General features: G+C 42.0%; 3 protein-coding genes across 3 annotated transcripts; 2 read left to right on the top strand and 1 right to left on the bottom strand.

Moving 5' to 3' along the window:
- Window positions 1–913: 913 nt before the first annotated feature.
- Window positions 914–3553, top strand: ucp1 (uncoupling protein 1). The gene is made up of 7 exons (XM_076147862.1): window positions 914–1046; window positions 1211–1347; window positions 1766–1973; window positions 2068–2265; window positions 2406–2507; window positions 2858–3038; window positions 3179–3553. Exons 2-7 carry the CDS (start codon window positions 1222–1224, stop codon window positions 3291–3293), a joined length of 930 nt encoding a protein of 309 aa, XP_076003977.1. The 5' UTR covers window positions 914–1046; window positions 1211–1221; the 3' UTR covers window positions 3294–3553.
- Window positions 3554–3765: 212 nt separating this feature from the next.
- Window positions 3766–8109, bottom strand: elmod2 (ELMO/CED-12 domain containing 2). The gene is made up of 9 exons (XM_076147861.1): window positions 7988–8109; window positions 7107–7254; window positions 6972–7000; window positions 5626–5723; window positions 5413–5542; window positions 5121–5254; window positions 4949–5017; window positions 4704–4837; window positions 3766–4574 (listed from the first exon to the last, which is right to left on the bottom strand). Exons 1-9 carry the CDS (start codon window positions 8081–8083, stop codon window positions 4417–4419), a joined length of 996 nt encoding a protein of 331 aa, XP_076003976.1. The 5' UTR covers window positions 8084–8109; the 3' UTR covers window positions 3766–4416.
- A 4449-nt stretch (window positions 8110–12558) lies between these two features.
- gprin3b (GPRIN family member 3b) lies at window positions 12559–14766 on the top strand. Its single transcript, XM_076148041.1, has one exon. The coding sequence runs from the start codon at window positions 12559–12561 to the stop codon at window positions 14764–14766; it is 2208 nt and encodes a 735-aa protein (XP_076004156.1).
- The last annotated feature ends 3125 nt before the right edge of the window (window positions 14767–17891 follow it).

Raw genomic sequence — 17891 nt, forward strand, 5'->3', positions numbered from 1 at the left:
GACACTTAATACAATCACAGGTTCCTCCTATCAAGCAGAGTTTACTAGACCTACAATTGTAATGTAATTGCTAATGTATACATTACTGAGAAGATTATGGGACAAAATGAAGACTGTCTTGTTTATGTTAATGTTAATCCTGATATCTAAATGTAAGGGCTTTCGTGCTCTTTGAGATGGTCGGCTGCATCGATCGGTATAAGGGAACCCTGTTACGAAATGCTTACCAGTGCAACCAAACAGCTGAGGTCAAACATTGTGTGACGTAGGTTTCTTATCTGTGAACTTCAGTTACAAGTTCACGTCAAAAGTCTCCCACCTAAACTCTACCAGTATTTATTCAGTACTGTCCACGTCTGCACACGTGAGGAAAAAGACAGCCGAACCGTCTATGAAGGCATCAGCACAAATTTGACAACAAAACAAAGGTCAAAGGGTAGGATGGTGTTAGACTATGGATTTCTGAGGAGCCTATCAGTTTCAAGCACTTTCTTATTGTTCACACACCCTTTGTGTCATTAGCTGAGAACAAAGCCAAGCCCCAAAGTTCTGATAATAGTACTGTACTATGACAAGAGAACTTTAATATAATTGGAAATAAATACTTAACTTTGAGTCTGTGACAAGTACAACTATACAAATAATCTAGAACGTGAATTTTTTGAATGCATGAAAAATCTAAATCCATACTATGTTGTAGACATTTTGAAAAGATACCAAACATTTTATGACGAGACATACTGTAAGTTACAACCACAGACCAGAACAGAGAAATAGTTGTTTTTCTCAAAAGTGTCTGTCCTGTAGGGTAAATTGAACATTGACTTAGTTACAGAGAATGGACTTTGATTTGACCCGAGTTCCTGTACACAGAGTAACGCCTCCCTGTGGAAGTCATAAAGAAGCCAGACAGAAAATATATAAATGCAGAGCAAAAGATGCATCTCCCCTTTCTCAGGAGTGGGACGCTTTATGGATTATAGCCTGGTCTAATCTGATCATAATTAACAACTACAGATCGAAAGGACTCTACTACTTTAGACGATGTAAGTGTCACTGTTAGTTTGGAAATCATCAATCGAGCTGCACTTTGATTCTCAGCCCACAGTGATTGATAAAATATTTTTTATTAGTATTTTATGATCTTATGCATGTGTGTGTGTGTGTGTGTTTGTGTTTCCTTGTGTTTGTGCGACCCTGCCACCTCCAGTAGTAGGAAACATGGTGGGACTTAAACCCTCAGACGTTCCCCCTCCACTGGCGGTGAAGATGGCCAGTGCTGGAGCTGCAGCCTGCATAGCCGACCTGGTCACGTTCCCTCTGGACACAGCCAAAGTCAGGCTACAGGTACCGTCTCAGTCATGAAGAATCAAGTCTCGCAAACTCTATCTAACTCTGATGACTGCTTATTGTTATGCATCTAGTTAATTATTTTGTGACTTTACCTACTATAATTGGACCACACAACATTACATTACATTACGATCATTTGGCAGACGCTTTTATCCAAAGTGACTTACATTACAGTACCACCCTTCGCAGAGGGGGGAGCAATTGAGGGTTCGGTGCCTTGCTCAGGGGCACCTCGGCAGGGACTCGAACCGGCGACCCTCCGGTTCCCAAGCGGAAGCACTACCCACTGAGCCACACTTCACCACATCAGAAGCATCCAATCCGATGTCATTGCACTCTTTAGTCTGAAGAGTTTCTGTGTTCGTCTTGGACAGTTGGTTTTAGCTTTGTGTTCAATCTGTGACCCCCTAAGATTCAGGGAGAGAAGAAAGCAGCAGAAGCAGCCAAAGATATCCGCTACAGAGGGGTGTTTGGGACCATCAGCACCATGATCCGCACAGAGGGGCCCAGGTCTCTGTACAATGGGCTCGTCGCTGGGCTACAACGACAAGTGTGCTTCGCCTCCATCAGAATCGGCCTCTATGACAATGTCAAGAATTTCTACACTGGGGGCGCAGACAGTAAGAGGTTATGATTCTAGTCAACATTTGACCTACAAAGAGTTTCCTATTGAAAAGGCCATTTCTCATTTGCTCTGCCTCAAACCTCTTCCAGACGCGAGTATACTGATTCGTATTCTGGCTGGCTGCACAACGGGGGCCATGGCCGTGTCCTTTGCTCAGCCCACCGACGTGGTCAAGGTTCGATTCCAGGCCCAGATGAACCTGAATGGGGTAGCGCGGCGCTACAACGGCACCATGCAGGCGTATAAACACATCTTCCAGAATGAGGGCATGCGTGGACTCTGGAAAGGTGCAGTTTAGGAAGCAGATTCCCAATAAAGATATTCAAAGGTTCATACCATGAAGGTGCTACGTCATGGATTTACAAAGGCAAGAGTTAAGTCATTCATTATTCTTGTGTTTTCTGTTTCAATCCCATGGCTTCCCCAGGCACACTACCTAATATCACCAGAAATGCGTTGGTCAACTGTACAGAGTTGGTTACATATGATCTCATCAAGGAAGCACTTCTTAGACACAAGTTGATGTCAGGTGAGTTTCGCTGACACACACAAACACATACACACACACACACACACACAGGATCGACAACAAGCAGCAAGCTGATTGGACAGAATTCCACACACCCTCTCGCCCCTTTGACTTTTGTATCCATCCCCAGGCGATAGCAGAACACACATGCAGATACAGAACATAATGTATTGCCTCTGCTGCTTGCTGTAAATACAGTGGTTAATAATAGTATTATTTATCTCTGATTTATAATGCCCCATTCACACAGTTGCACAATCTGCCCACACCATTTCTGCAGCAGTTTGGCACAGAGCAATGTGTAGTGTAAGTGCACAGGTCTGTGTTCATCCCATCCTGCTCTTCCACAGACAACCTGCCGTGCCACTTTGTGTCTGCGTTTGGTGCTGGCTTTGTTACCACGGTGATTGCTTCACCGGTAGATGTGGTAAAAACAAGGTACATGAACTCACCACCTGGCCAGTACAAGAGTGCTATAAACTGTTCCTGGACCATGATGACTAAAGAGGGACCAACCGCTTTCTACAAAGGGTAAGCAACTTTTTCGTTCCTTTTTATAGGATTACAGCTTGAAAGCATGAAAACCTGGATCTTAGGAGCAAGCATTGGCAAATTAAGACCATCTACTTTACAAACCTGTAACTGCTGAATCTTTGTATTGCTTCTCCTAGATTTGTGCCCTCATTCCTGCGACTGGGCTCGTGGAATGTAGTGATGTTTGTGTCGTTTGAGCAAATCAAGAGGGCCATGATGGTCACCAAGAAGAGGATGGAGGACTCTAACTGAAGACGCTCTTTCTCCACGTTGGCTTGACTGAGAAGCTTGTTCCACGCTCAGAACAGAACGTCGATGAAGAAACAGAATGGGAGATTGATAATTCTGATTTATTCAACAATCTTCACACCCCCTGTGGGGAAGAACAAGAAAAAGGAACATTGGACAATCTACCTTGTATTTGAACATAAGTCAACGTGACTTACAGCATAAAGTGAAATGTGCATCTTTTGTATTTATGATTTGTCGTAATAAACCCGTTCCAAACACAAGAGGGAATGGCCGGTATCAACATGATGTTCTCCTTTAGGGAAGTTCCATTTTAGACCTGTACTTCTACAACTGCTAACAATAAATTACAGGCAGCTTAAACAATTGTGCTGTTTAAATGTTAAACACTGGTACCCTTCAACTAGAAAAGATGCGATATGTAAATCCTAAATCTATTTTTCTCTCCCGTGTCCCTTTCACAAACACACACATATCAAGGCATCAAAACGTCTCTTTATTAACTTCGAACAAGATGTGTTAGGGTATTACAAACCATCCTCAAAAATCAAATCACTGCAAGAAAACAAAGGATACTGGAAAAAAAGGAATGAAACGTGAGGCAGGCGACCATTTTGAGTTCTACTGCAATAATTAATGACAAGCACTGGGATTGAGCGCTGAAAATGGAGTTTATGTGTTCACATCAAGTAATTCAAAGTTTTGGACTCTGGATATAAATATCAAATTCCTGAGCAGGAACAATGTGTGCGCAAACAGTTACTGATTACATAAATACAAACAAGATTCTTGAAATGACGATGGTTAGCCACTTTTTTTCGAAGTTTAAACTCCTTAACCCTCATATTAATCACTACAGATGATTTTTTAGCAGTTTGAGGAAGAGCCGTTCACCGCTGGAATGATCACGTCTGAGGTATAGGGGTGGTTCGTAGGTTTGTGCTCTATAATAGAACCCTTGACTACCACCAGTGTGAGATCAACAACACACAAACAACGCAACCATGAGGATTTCATTATTCAAATTCTGGAGGAAGAGAAACCAACGGTTGATAGAATATCCTCCTCGGTTCCTTCTGTGTGATCAAACAATATTAAGGTGCCACAGAGTATTCGGGGTTGGTTTTTAGTTTTTAGGACAGACAGTCAATGTGAGGGACACATGTGGGTCCTGTAGCTGTGTCTTGATGTGGCTGTGGAACTTTTCTCTGTAGAAGTTAAACTGCATGATGCTCTCCGGTTCCTCTGCCACCCAGAATTTATCAAATTCGTACGCCAGGTAACCTAGGAGGGGAAACACACAGGGTTAAGGACTCTCGTCTGAATGTATGAGCCGATAAGATCTGATCATTTTGTTTTTGTACAGCGATGGAAAACCGTACAGGAGAGGGAACACACGTCTCTCGTACTCACAGTATAGCTGATGAAAGTGCTGCAGTTCAGGTTTCCCCAGCACTGTGTTATAAAAATGAGGTTTCAAAGCGCCGCTCTTCAAGAGACTGTAGGCCATCTCAGTCAAGTTGATTCCAACGATAGCGTATGAATACCTGAAAATATAAAGCAGTCGCAATACGTGCATGTGATGGAATGTACAAGGATTTCCTGACACAGTAGTGACAGAAACACAAGGATTTTGTATGACAGACTGTTCCACCTACCCCAGCTTGGGATGGTTTGCGTGAGACAACACATGACGAGCCTCCTCTGTGTAATGTTCACTGAAAAACCTGGAACACAGAGTAAAGCTTAAAGTTGTTCCTCACGTGTCCTGACATTAGTTGTTACTTCTTTTTAACACATTTCTCATCGTTATTGGGCGTAAGTGCTCACACAAGATTAATTAGGCCCAGCAGTCCCATTCCTCTGAAGTCAGTCTTGGGGTCGTCTCCTTGGAATCCGATTTCGCCCCACTGTTTGGTTATCCGAGAATCCAGTTTGACTGTTGGCATCAACAGGTCCCATAGCTGAAAGAACATACATACACCATTTTAAAGTTACGTTACATCGCTGCGAATGCAGAGACGGCGGCTGAGAGGTGCAAGTGGAATGTGAAATGACTTGAGTTTGAATTTGCAGTCGACCCTTTTTTATGATGTATGGATCCAGAAACAGGAACGCGTACCTTCAAAAGCATGGTCTCATGTTCCACGTTGTCAGAGTTGAAGACTTCCTTTCTCAAGTTTTCCACACTTACATACAGGCTTTTGTATCCTGTTATCTGCGCTAGACAGACGTGCAGACTTTCCTTGAACCTAAAATAGGAGGTAGATGAAACAGATGATTAGGTTCAAAATAAAAAGTTTGAACAAAGCGGTAGATTAAGAAGTTTCCTTACATGGGATCTTTCTGAGGTTTGATCTTCTTCTCTCTCATAATTTGATTCACACATTGCTCTAAATGATCCTCAGTGCTTAGCAACGCAGCTGTTAAAACCTACAGAAAACAAAAGCACACAAGAGTCAGAAAACACTAAGGAGGATCAACATGTTTGTCTACACAGAAAACGCATACCAAGCTAGAAACATGACCAACAAGTGACGTGATCACTTCATAAAGGATTTGGCATGTGCTGTGAAAGATAAAGACAGCCTGATTAGGTTTACAGGTTATTAAAGAGTTCACACACACACACACTGTAGTTGCACTGATAATGAATAGCGCAGGAGTTACGCAACAACGGTGTTTCTGTTACGATTGGCCCGCAGAGTTAAAAGATTACCTCGTCAACTCCTACAAAACTCATCATCTAGCCGCATTGCTCCTAAACCAACAACACAAATTATTGGAAATTAAAGTGGCCTATTGTCTGTGTATCAGGCTGAACTGTATGTTCAACTCCCTTGTCAGAAGCCTCCGGCTGTTATCAGACTGTTTGACAGGCTTATCAGCTCTTCTGTGACCTTTTGCTCCCTCCACCTCTGGGTACCGACCTTCTCAGAGCTGGTGGCCTATATAGCGTCTTGAGAACTTTTATTTTTTTTAAACCAGATTAATATTCACACAAATTGACAATTACAGTTCTAACTAAATGTGCTCTTAAACTGGCTTCTACTTCCTGTGTGCTGCAGTATTACTGTTGTCTTCAGATGTTTTATACATCAAGCCAAATCCTTGTAGTTTAGTCATTTAGGATGTGGTTTAAATCTAATATATACTGGAATAACATTGCATATGTTGGAATTTAGATAAACAGAGATGTCCATACCTCTGTATCCTTATTTCTCACTGCCCTTGGAGTTTGATCAGGAGCAATGGCGAGCGTCACAAACAGAACTAAACACTACAGCTGGAACGGTTGGGACAGCCAAAGATGACTTCGTATTCCATAAGACCCTAATTATTCTGAAATGTATAGTTTACTAAAGTATAAGTATGATGCCATTGCTGTAAATCTGTGAGCTTCGATGACATCAACTGCTTCAAGTTTGTTCCATGACATCATTACTGTTAACCCGGCGTTACCAGAAAAGTTTATTTAAGTGAGGCTTTGGAGCTTCTGGAAAGCAATTGGAAACATTGGGGCTGCACCGCTTTCTGACCGCACATAGGTGCATGGACTTTTATTATTCATTTTAAACATTTATAAAGAGGCCGCTCCGGTCTTGAGGTTACCTAGGATACAACACGTCAAGACAAGATGTGCCAGCAACAGTTATTATTACCACAGAAACCATATCTTACCTTATTCTTTGATGACTTGAGTGAGTATTCTATAATAGGCGACAACGAGCAGATTAATACACTTAAAATAATGGAGGCGAAAAAAATGATACGCAATGAAAAATCTAACCCAGACTTGAAATGATTTCAACCCACCTGCTTTTGTTGCCCTGGTTGCCCCGGGCCTCTGTCCGGAGCAGATTCTCTGCAGCTCACATGTGCCGGTTAGATGTCTGCAGATCCATTTTAACCAGTATCTGAGGTAGGATGTATAGAAATACTGCCAGATGTGGCCCAGCATTTTCTACCATGGAAACAAGGAACAAGTCATCAATTACTTAAAGGAGAAAAAAACTTGACTGTTTTAGATCGATAGATCTAGCAGCATTAAAGGTAACAGTAAAAAAAAAAACATTAGAAAATAATAACACAGAAGTAAAAGTGCAAAATTTAAATAAATGTGCAGATTCCCCACGTGAAGGTGATTTAATATGATTTGACATCCCTTTTAAAAAATAAAAATAAATAAAATAAAATAAATAAAATAAATAAAATAAATAAAATAAATAAAATAAATAAAATAAATAAATAAATAAAATGTAGAATAAAATACTATATGATTTGGTTTATATAAGTAAAGTATTAGTTTAAAAAAAAACAAATATAACAAGTAACGAAAACAAAGACGTTTGTGCTTAGCTAAATTTGTGGGATGATTTAATTTTACGCAGCCTTTGGATCAGTTAAATCGATTCTGTGCGTTTAGCCGAAAGCAAATGAATTGATAGTATATTGAAGTAGGATCAGATCATGTAGTTGTGTGGAGTAAAACGCACAAATGACAAACTTCGCACCGTTATGAGGCAAAGCTGAAGAAGGCACAGCCAAAACAATAGCACCGTGCTAGCATTTATGCTAACTTCAGACAAAAGCGAACAGTTGACTACTAGGTGCCTTTTGTAACGCTTGCTATGAGTCGATGTCATCTCTTTGGCATTGTTCAAATTTAAAAGTTAAGACTAAAACGTTTACATTACCTTAGATTTAACACAGCGGTCGCACTGATTTGAGTCAACTATGCTAACGTCATAACTGCCGGGTGACAGTTGAAGGCGCATACAACAGGTAGTCATCGTGTTTAACCTAGCTGGCTGTCTTAACTCAAAGTGAGTCGTTAACACAGATGTACGTGTTAATATTGATCAGAGAAGGAAGTTACCGTTGACTGACTGTTATCTTCAAGCAGACGCGGTTGTCAGACGGAAGATTATTCCAAAGTTGACTTAGCTACCTAGCAATTAGCTTCCGCTGTGTGGCTAAGTGCGCAGCGTTTCTCTTGACAACAGTCCGGCTGAGATGCGTTCATGTCCACACGTACGTTGCGAATTGGAACGATTTCCCCATCAACAGCGCTGTTATATTTGCATTTATAATAATCTACTCTTGCATTTTTTATAGGATGAAGTATTCATTGGAAACATTGGGGCTGCACCGCTTTCTGACCGCACATAGGTGCTTGGACTTTTATTTTATTTTAAACATTTATAAAGAGGCCGCTCCAGTCTTAATGTTACCTAGGATACGACACGTCAAGATGTGCCAGCAACAGTAATTACAACAGGAACCGTTTCTTACCTTATTCTTTGATTACTTGAGTGAGTATTCTATAATAGGCATCAATGAGAAGATTAATACACATAAAACAATGGAGGGAGAGGAAAAAAAGATGTGAAAAATGTAACCCAGACTTGAAATGATTTGAACCCACCTGGTGGGATGAAGTATCTGAAGTATCGAGAGTAGCGAGAATGTTTCGTATGTATAGTGAGAGTCTTGGTTCATTGAAATGGGGAGCGCTAGTTAACGTGATGTCCTTGAATACACCCCCACAACAGCCTTCTTTATGTTGCTGCAGCGCCATCTACTGCACATGCTGGTAAACTTCCGAGCCCCTCTACTGTCTATACTTTAAAAACTATATATGCGGAGATATACAGACATCGCAGTTCTGATTATATCAAAAGACAATAAAATTATCAACATTATCATTATCATCATCATCATCATCATCATCATCATGCATAATAGAAAAGTAAAGTAAAGTAAAAAGTAAAGTCTGTATTGTAGTCTACAGAAGTGTTGTCAGCTATCGATTTATTTTCCCATTATAACCACACGATGATGGCAAATCACCAATATAACTTAAATGTCAAAGAATAATAAGTGATAAAAAATAAATGATTTTCGAAATTTTCTTTGTGTGTCATACAATATTTGGTGTACAAACCCAATTTTCACTCAAAATAAAGATAATACGAGCATTACATGTATTCAAAATAAATAAATAAAAATATAATCAAATCATAATGCCTGGGTCTTTTTTGTTTGTTTTTATGTTTTTACGTTGTGCAAATTCCTTTAAACTGGCTCCACAAGCCAGAGACTCACCACCAACTGTAATTAAGGCAGGGTATGCCTCTTCAACTAATCAGTCCCTTTGGGCTTGTAAAGGCAGCATGTCTATCCCATATAATTATGGCACGAGGAGTCCCTGTCTCAGTCCGTGGCTATATTTGAAAATGAAATCCCCAAACCATTCACTTACATTAAAATAACAGTGTTGAGCTATTAGCCTATGGGTGATCTGGGAATTAGACTAATAAGACTGCCATCAGATGTTTCCCAGCACCATAAGTGACATGTTTTTCTCTTTAACATATGGGGGGGAAATCAAATTTGAATCCATAGAATATCATAGAGGAGCAGTGTTTGTCCTGCTGCTGGATAAAGATGATATTCACACAGCAGATCTACTCCACATCTGTACAGTATTTGTTTTCCCTGTTAGCGATGCATCCATCTGAAACGGTGAACTCGATTATGTTGGCAAAGATTAATGAAATAAAAATAAATCCTCCTAAATGCTTTTTCCTCCTTTACAATAGATTGAGACCCTGTATTTGTACTCATCTAATAGTGAGTAATTACAGCCCTGCTGTAATCCAGTGAAGTCTTTCAAAAATGAATTGGATTAAATCTCTCTCTCTCCCTCCCTCCCCCCTCTCTCTCCCTCCCTCTCCATCTCTCTTTCTCTCTCCCTTCCTCCCTCTTTTCTCTCTCCTTCTTTCGCTCCCTCTTGCTCTCTCCCTCCCTCTCCCCCCTCACTGTCTCTCTCCCCCCTCACTGTCTCTCTCCCCCCTCTCTGCCTCCCTCCCTCTCTCTGACTCCTTCCTTGGTGTATAATCCGATACATAATTTTAAAAATACAATAACGTTAAGGCTCGTGCATATTTATAAAGAAATAGTTACACATGTGTAACTTATCCATTTGCAGTGAAAAACTCCTCTCCTGGTGTTGCCTTCACCCTCCATCCTCATCCTCTCCCCCCCTGTTCACCCATTCATCTTGTTTCTCTGCACCACTATTGGAACGCCTCATCCTCAGCCTGCATGTCTTTGGGATGTAGCAAACCCTCACAGGGGGGGTGTAGGTCCATTTTGTGGGGAGCTCCACTTCTTGTGACAATGAAGCAATGCTTATAAGCATCGTCCTATACAGTCCGTACAACGGTGACTCATTGCGGTCAGTCAGTCAGTCAGTCAGTCAGTCAGTCAGTGCGCTTTGTTTCTGCTCTTTGCTATGGATGATCGATACCTCTGTATAGTAGAGACCCGTGTTCTGATAGAAGGCGTGGCTTGATGTCACCCACACTGGGCTGATTTTCCACAATCGTTGCCAGGTCTCTCAGCCTGATCGCGGCGCAGACACGGAGGCGCAAACGGCACCTCACGTTACGGGACCACAACGCGTCTCTCAAGGTAAGCAGCCTCCTTTCCATTCATGTCACTCCGACAGTCGTTTCATTCCCGTCAGATGTTGTATTCACCCGCAAGGTCAAACCAAAGCGGCAAATATCAGTGGCCTCTGCAATTAGGAGGGCGGGATAGGCTGGCAAATAGGTTGCAGCATGACATACATCCTTAACTGGCAAGGAAAAGGGTCGCCTGCATCACTTTCATACCTTTGTTGTCGCTCTGTATGCATTCATCATGTGCAGTCACTCCATCCTCACTTCTTATATGTAAACATGGTGCAGGCAAAGACGCTTTGGCATCAGGGTGTGTAATTCTTGAATGGTTATTTATTTATTCTTGCATGAAATGTTTGCACTTCCACAACAGGCAGCCAGAGGAAGAGGAGTCACACCTGTCATGTCAAACTGCACTATTCTGATTTGATTGCAAACTCATGCTTGATTCCGTTAAAGCAATTTCCAAGCTTGCAGAGTCCCTGGAGACAGAGGATAATCACGGACATAATGTGGACAAGAAGTATGACCCTTGTTTCTTAAATCATCCAGAAAGACGGGAAATGAAATCAATATTATGTTTATTGCTGTCATCCACCATACAGAAGCAATCTGTGTGTGACTTGTAATGGCGCTTGATGGTGTGAGTGAGAAAAGCAGAATAACTCAATAGACAAGTGAGAGTTTGAACACCGGAATCGGTTTGACAGAAGTGCACATTATGTAAAACCTAACTGAGCTCATTAGCGATGGCGATGAAATGAAAATGGATGGTGCTGCTTAGGACCACTGAATTATGCATTCATGACTGTCTGCATAGGTTGTTTTTTATTTTTTTTTATCTCTGATTCAAGTCTCGGTCACGTCAGGGCTTTTCATTTTCTCACTCTAAAGGCTCTGACATTCCAGCTGTCTGTCGGCTGCTGGCTCATTACTTGCTGGGTTTGGCCTAGATGCCTTTACACTTTGAGGAGGCAGCCTGAGATGGAGTCAGTCATCAGGCCTGCAGGATGAGCAGCATGCTGGGCTTGTAGGTCACTGCTGAGAGAATACCGCTTACACTAGACTGGAGAGGCTCTGGGATAACAATCTGCTGACTTTGAAACCTCTTCTGTTTACTTTTTAAACTACGAAACAGAAATATCCGACTAATAAAAAGTGTAGATAATTGGACGCTTTCCCACCCTCCTACAATTTACAGGGTTATGCTTGGAAATGGAGATGGAACTTAAAATCCCCCGTTTTTAATTTTCAAACATACACTATGTAGGAACATGTCAAACCACCGTCTACTTGCTGACAAAGCTGTAAACATTGCTTCACTTTTGACTCTTTACTATTTTTTTCATTTAATTTTGATGATTTTTGCATTGTTCCTGATTATTCCTTGTTATTCAACAAATGTTGTCCTGAAAACATGAAGTATGGTTGATAGGATTGCATGACTTGGTCTTGGAATGTAACTGATCCAAGGCAAAATTCTGTTAATTGATTGCTTCTGTCGTTAGCTCTTTACTCTATAAGAATTGTCCAAATGCATGTACGTTACAATAACTACTTTCATAATGATCATCCTGGCCTGTATGTGAGACTGGTCCTCATCTGTTTCAGCAGCAGGTTGAGCAGTGAGATATTTTAAACTGAAGCTGTTAGACCTAAATGTGGTGTAACACAAACTGCAAAAACTAAAGACTATTTCTATTTTTCCTCCCTTAGGTAACTGTTCAAAGTGACTGATAGCTTATTGTACATCTGTTTCCATCTTTGGATTACAACAATAATTACAGACTGAATCCAGCATGGGATCTAACCCAAAAAGGACTGTGACAGTCCAGATGGTTCCTCCGCTGGCTGCGGTGGATACCCAGGGCAACAAGGAGGCCAATGCCAACTGGGCTACAGAGCCGAATCTGAACCTGTCTCAGGTTTGTCCAAAATCAAGCCTCACGCTGACAGACCACAACCAGGATAACCTCTCTCTCACTGCTGCTCCTGCCAATACTGTCCCACATGCCCAGAAAGCTTCCACAGGAGGTGAACCAGTTAGTAGTGCTGCGTCAGACATACAAACACCTGGGAGCGAGAATGCATCAAGACTTGTTACAGGTGTGGATCAACCCATGCCAGATGTGTCCGTGACAGGCCAAGGTGTGGCTGGAGAGGACCAGAGGGACGCTAACGCTAATGTGAGACTGTTAAACCTGACTGAGGAAAAGAACATTGATGAGGCAGGTGTGTCGCCCACTGTGACGGCGTCAAATAACTGCAGAGTTAAAGGGCCAAGTGCACCACAAGAGGAGGGGGCGAAGCCTCCAGTGCCGAGCATCGGTACATCCTCCGCCAAAGAGTCATCACGAGGGGACAGCGATAACTGCGTGTCTCCTAATAACCAAGCGCTTAACAAAGGCTGTGAGTTAGAACATGCAGCAGTGCTGACACCACGACACCATAACACACAGGCTGTTTCTGCTACCGTGAAGGAGGACGCTGCTGTACCACAGACATCTAAAGGTACCTCACAAAGCTCTGTCAGCAGCTCTGCTCAGTCACAGTGCTCCCTGCAGGTCTTAAAGCCTTGCACCCTCGAGACAGTGTCACCAGCTTTACTTCCAACGGAAAATAAAATGCAAGACACACCCAAACCTACTACGGCTCCTCCAACAAACAGCAAAGATGCAGAACCCAGGCCTATAAATAATGATTCAGGTTCCACACTTCCAGACAAAGATTCACCAGCAGCAAAGAAACTACAGGTCTCCTTGGATAATCACCAGCCAGTGTCCCCCTTTCGGCCAGAGGCTGTCCAACACGTCCCTGCCACTGAGGGGGCCAGCCAGACTGACAGATGCAGCTTTGAGGAGACAGAGCAGCAGCAGAGGTCTGACTGCAGGCTCTACAGGGAGGCCTCAACCATGACAGCCTCCTTGCCGTCCACCCCGGCCAAGCAGTGTCACGACATGGAGGTTCAGGCAGTAGCTCACACATGCAGTAAGGCTGTCTCCACCAGTCCAAGTCTGCTGCCTTTCTCGTCTCACAGGCAGAGCACTGGCCTAGTCCCCAGGGAGGAGGTGCAGAGCCTGGCAGTGGTGGTTGACAGTGGTGTGGGGCTTCATCAGACAGCGCTCCCGCAGATCAGCCTACGTTCACTACCAACCAGGTCAGAGACACTCACTCTTGAGGCAGAGCTGTGCCCCAACCAAAATGCTGGAGTGATTCTTCACACAGAGGCCGTGTCCCAGCAGCAAGACACCAGGCTAGGGGCCAAGCCAAAAGAGCCCGGCTCAGCTAAGTGCAACACCCAACCAGTTTATCAAATCACTATCGAACACACCAACCAGAGGGAAGAAGTAGATCAAGTGAACCACCACCAAGGAGAGACAGTTAACTCCCAGAGTAAAACTGGACTTCACAAGTCCGTGACAGCAGTCACAGCTGAAACCGCCTCTTTCCAATCAGTATCGTCCTCGGAAACAACATCTGCTTGCAAATCACAATCTGCTGACAGAAACAATGCTGCTCTGTCCCAGGCTGCTGTTACAATCAAGCCCAGTCCGGCTGTGCCAGCATCAACAGCAACAAATACCACATCTAAATCAGGCCTGTCTATAAACAAGAGTGACAAAAGTGCAAAAGAACAGACCAGGAAGAAGCAGAATGAACAAAAGAGGAAAAAGGAAGGGGATGACCAGTCAGGGAAGCAGAAGTCTAAAAGTGTCCATGATGTTGTTTGGGATGAACAAGGGATGACCTGGGAGGTCTACGGGGCCTCTGTGGACCCAGAATCCCTTGGGTTTGCCATTCAGAGCCATTTGCAGTGTAAAATCAAGGAGCAGGAGCGGAAACTCATAGCTCGGACGTCCATCCGGAAGTCCATTTCTGGTGTTGACTCGCCACAACGTTGCAGGAAGAACAAAAGGAGGCAGCAGAACATTTTCAGGTCAATGTTGCAAAATGTCAGACGGCCCAACTGCTGTGCGCGTCCCCCTCCTTCCTCCGTCCTCGAGTAGTGCAGTGCAGAGGTAGCCAATGTCAGACTTCTCTCTCTTCCTTGAGGTCAAAATGTTTGTCCTCCCCCCCCCCCTCCTGTGATGCCAAGTGAAACATTAATGGGGCAGCAATCCCTGTAAGTATACTGGAATGTTGTAGTAAAAAGAGTTATTTGTGATGTTTGTGATCAAAGAAGACAAAGGTAGAAAATATACACTTAAAATGAACGACTCAAGAGTTATTTTCTAGAAATAGATATTATGAAAAGAGAGAAAACCTCTGACAGTTTTTAAAATTACAAATGCAATAATTGTGAAATGCATGTGTAGTAGTGAAAATAGCAATCATATGAGCTACAATGATCAAGTCCAGACTTAAAATGGTGTAGATGATTGGTTAGACCTATTACTTACTGTCAAAATATTTGTGCAAACCAACATCTCATTACATTTGGTGCATTTGTTTTGTTTATGAGGTGTTTTTCTGCGGCCCTATATTTATAAAATTGCTGTATCATTTTTTTGCAGATTTATTTTCAGCAAATAATTCTTTAAGTTGTGCAAAAAGGGACTGTATGCATACACTCACTCTGTTTAATCTCTGTTCTCTTGGTTTTCTATTAAAAAAAACAGATAAAAACAACGTTGATCTTTACATATTCTTTATCCCTGCATTAGATGGCGTGTCACCCTTATGATGAGCTTTTTAAAAAGAGATGAGGTGTTTGTTTTCAAGTTTATTTCCTAACAAATAGTGCTTAAATTACAGCCTCAATGATCTGGGACGTTGTCTTCGTCCAAATGTAAAATATAGAATCCATTACCATTGTCCATTGAAAAGGGGATGTGTCACCAGTGCAGTATGAGAGTGCTCTCATCAACAAGAGGGGACTTCAAAACAGAAATCTATTTATATTAAACCCAAACTATTTCTGGAAAGAACACGATGTAATCTATACAGGTTATGTGGTTTGATGATATGATGGTCTTCTTCTTCTGGTACTCTCTACTCTGCTGCTCTACCAAAGAGTATAGATGTATTTGTCGATCTGCAGTTACAAAAGCACAATGCATGGAAACTCAAACGTATGTTGAGATCGTAATCGCCTCAAATATCGATGTGATCAAACATGAATGAACAATAGAACAATTCCAAATTCAAAAGGAAGGGCTGCATTTCATATTCTTGTGGAACAGACATGTAGATCCTTTGAATAACTGCCAGTTTGAACATCTGTGTGTGCTATTGTTTCATGTTTCTGCCTGGACTGAAAGAACTTGTTGTACAGTGTTTAGACAGCAAGTCTGGCATTTGGCACGATGAATCAGGAAATGCATGGTGAAGCCATTTAAATAGGGAGGGAGATTGTTTTAAAACTGTCAAATACATAGAAGAGACACATAATTATAGAGCTAAATAAATCTGCTCCTCTGTTTTTCCCCTTGCCCTTCTGCACAAAGTGTAAGTGAAACATCGTTGTCGGTAACAACTCACAAAATGGGAATTGCAAAAAATCCTCTGCACAGTGAAAATGTCACTAACGAGCAGTTTTCAGATTGGATTATAATGCAGTCACAATTCACACACTCACATGGTAAACCTACTACCTCAACCCTGTGCTGTCTGCAAGGGAACAGCTGATAATGACACCTCCTGTCAAGTTATAGCCAAGCACCCGTTAGATAACTTTCCTAGAGCTGTTTATGTTTTTGATGTGTCTTCCAATTTAGGGAAATATAACCCACTAATTTGCTCAGCACAGCCAGCAATGAGAAAAGGTGTCCCAGTATAGCCGATTACTTGAATGGGAATCTCACCTTGCCTTAATATTGAATAGAAAGCTGATTATGTCACAAATGTGTAATTCGGTCTGGTATGGAGCTGGATTCGCTTCGAGGCCAGAGACGACTAGTTCCAACTGTATGTGACTCTGTGGACTTAGGAATCGTGAGTATGGTGAGTGTGTGGCAAGCTGCTGCCTGAAAGTAAACGTGTGAGGTGAAGGTAAACGCCGCAAAGGTTTGTGAGGTCAACAAAATGTATTTACCTACCAAAGTGAACTGTAGTAAATATAGCAAAATGTCTCCTTACATCAAAACCTCTTGTCTAATTTAAAGAAATTAGAATAAGAAATCTGAGCTGCGACAACTCCTGTCTTACAATATTTCTTATTATTTTCAACCAATTTAAATCATCGTGAAACAATGATGCGATTATTTAAATGTTCAATAGACTTTGCAGTAACAAAATTTAAACTGGGTTTCCATGAGACCTTAGTTTGATCGCTAACAGATCCTGATGGCTGTTGACTGTCTTCACAAGTCTGCTGTTATTGTCCTAACAAGCGTGTCACTTCATGTTAATGTGACGATGTGCACTGTGAACGATCATAACAACCCTAAAGGCCATTTCTAGGACTGTTCTTATAGTTAACCTGCATAGTTCAATCTTGAATCAGGTGACTAAATGTAGCAAGCTCACACTGATTTATCGCCAAACTCTGCAGCTCACTGGGTTGTTTTGCTTTTGTGTTATTCAGTATCTGCTTAATATGCAATTTTATAAGCTACAATAAGTTCCTAATGCGAGTTCAATTTACCACATACTGCTAACCCAAAATGTGATTAATGTGGCGTGATGTTGCACAGTCCCTGGTTTTATTGCAGCCAAAACATGAGAGGAGTTCAACCCTGATACATCCCTGCATGTTTGCCGTTCCCTGCTCCTACGTGTACTCTCTTGAGCAAGAGTGGGATTAGTGAGTTCGATTAGTAAAAAGCACCTGATTTAGCTAATTAGGTGTGGTTAGAGCAAAGAGGGATGGAACATAAGCAGGGCTGTGGCACTTCATAACCGCTGGTGCAGAGTGAAGACCACCTATGAAAAACTGACAAAATACAGAAGATCTTATGATTAATAATGGATCCTCCCTGTATGTATTGACTCTCTCTCAATGGCCTCTGACCATTGTTGTCGTTAATGTAGCCGGCCTTAATTTTGATTCTTTCATCTTAATTCTAATTAGCCGTGTTTCAATTTTTAATAAGCCCAGCTCGCTGTGTCGTTGTGACTGGTTCTTTTTACGGAAGTGCAGATTAGATTTGGCCACAGGCGGCGGTTAGCACAGGGGGAGATTTATTCCAGT

This window comes from Genypterus blacodes, unplaced genomic scaffold (genome assembly GCF_046128005.1).
Source record: "Genypterus blacodes isolate CSIRO-AG114 ecotype Tasmania unplaced genomic scaffold, CSIRO-AGI_Gbla_v1 ptg000039l_1, whole genome shotgun sequence".
NCBI classification, from domain to species: domain Eukaryota; kingdom Metazoa; phylum Chordata; class Actinopteri; order Ophidiiformes; family Ophidiidae; genus Genypterus; species Genypterus blacodes.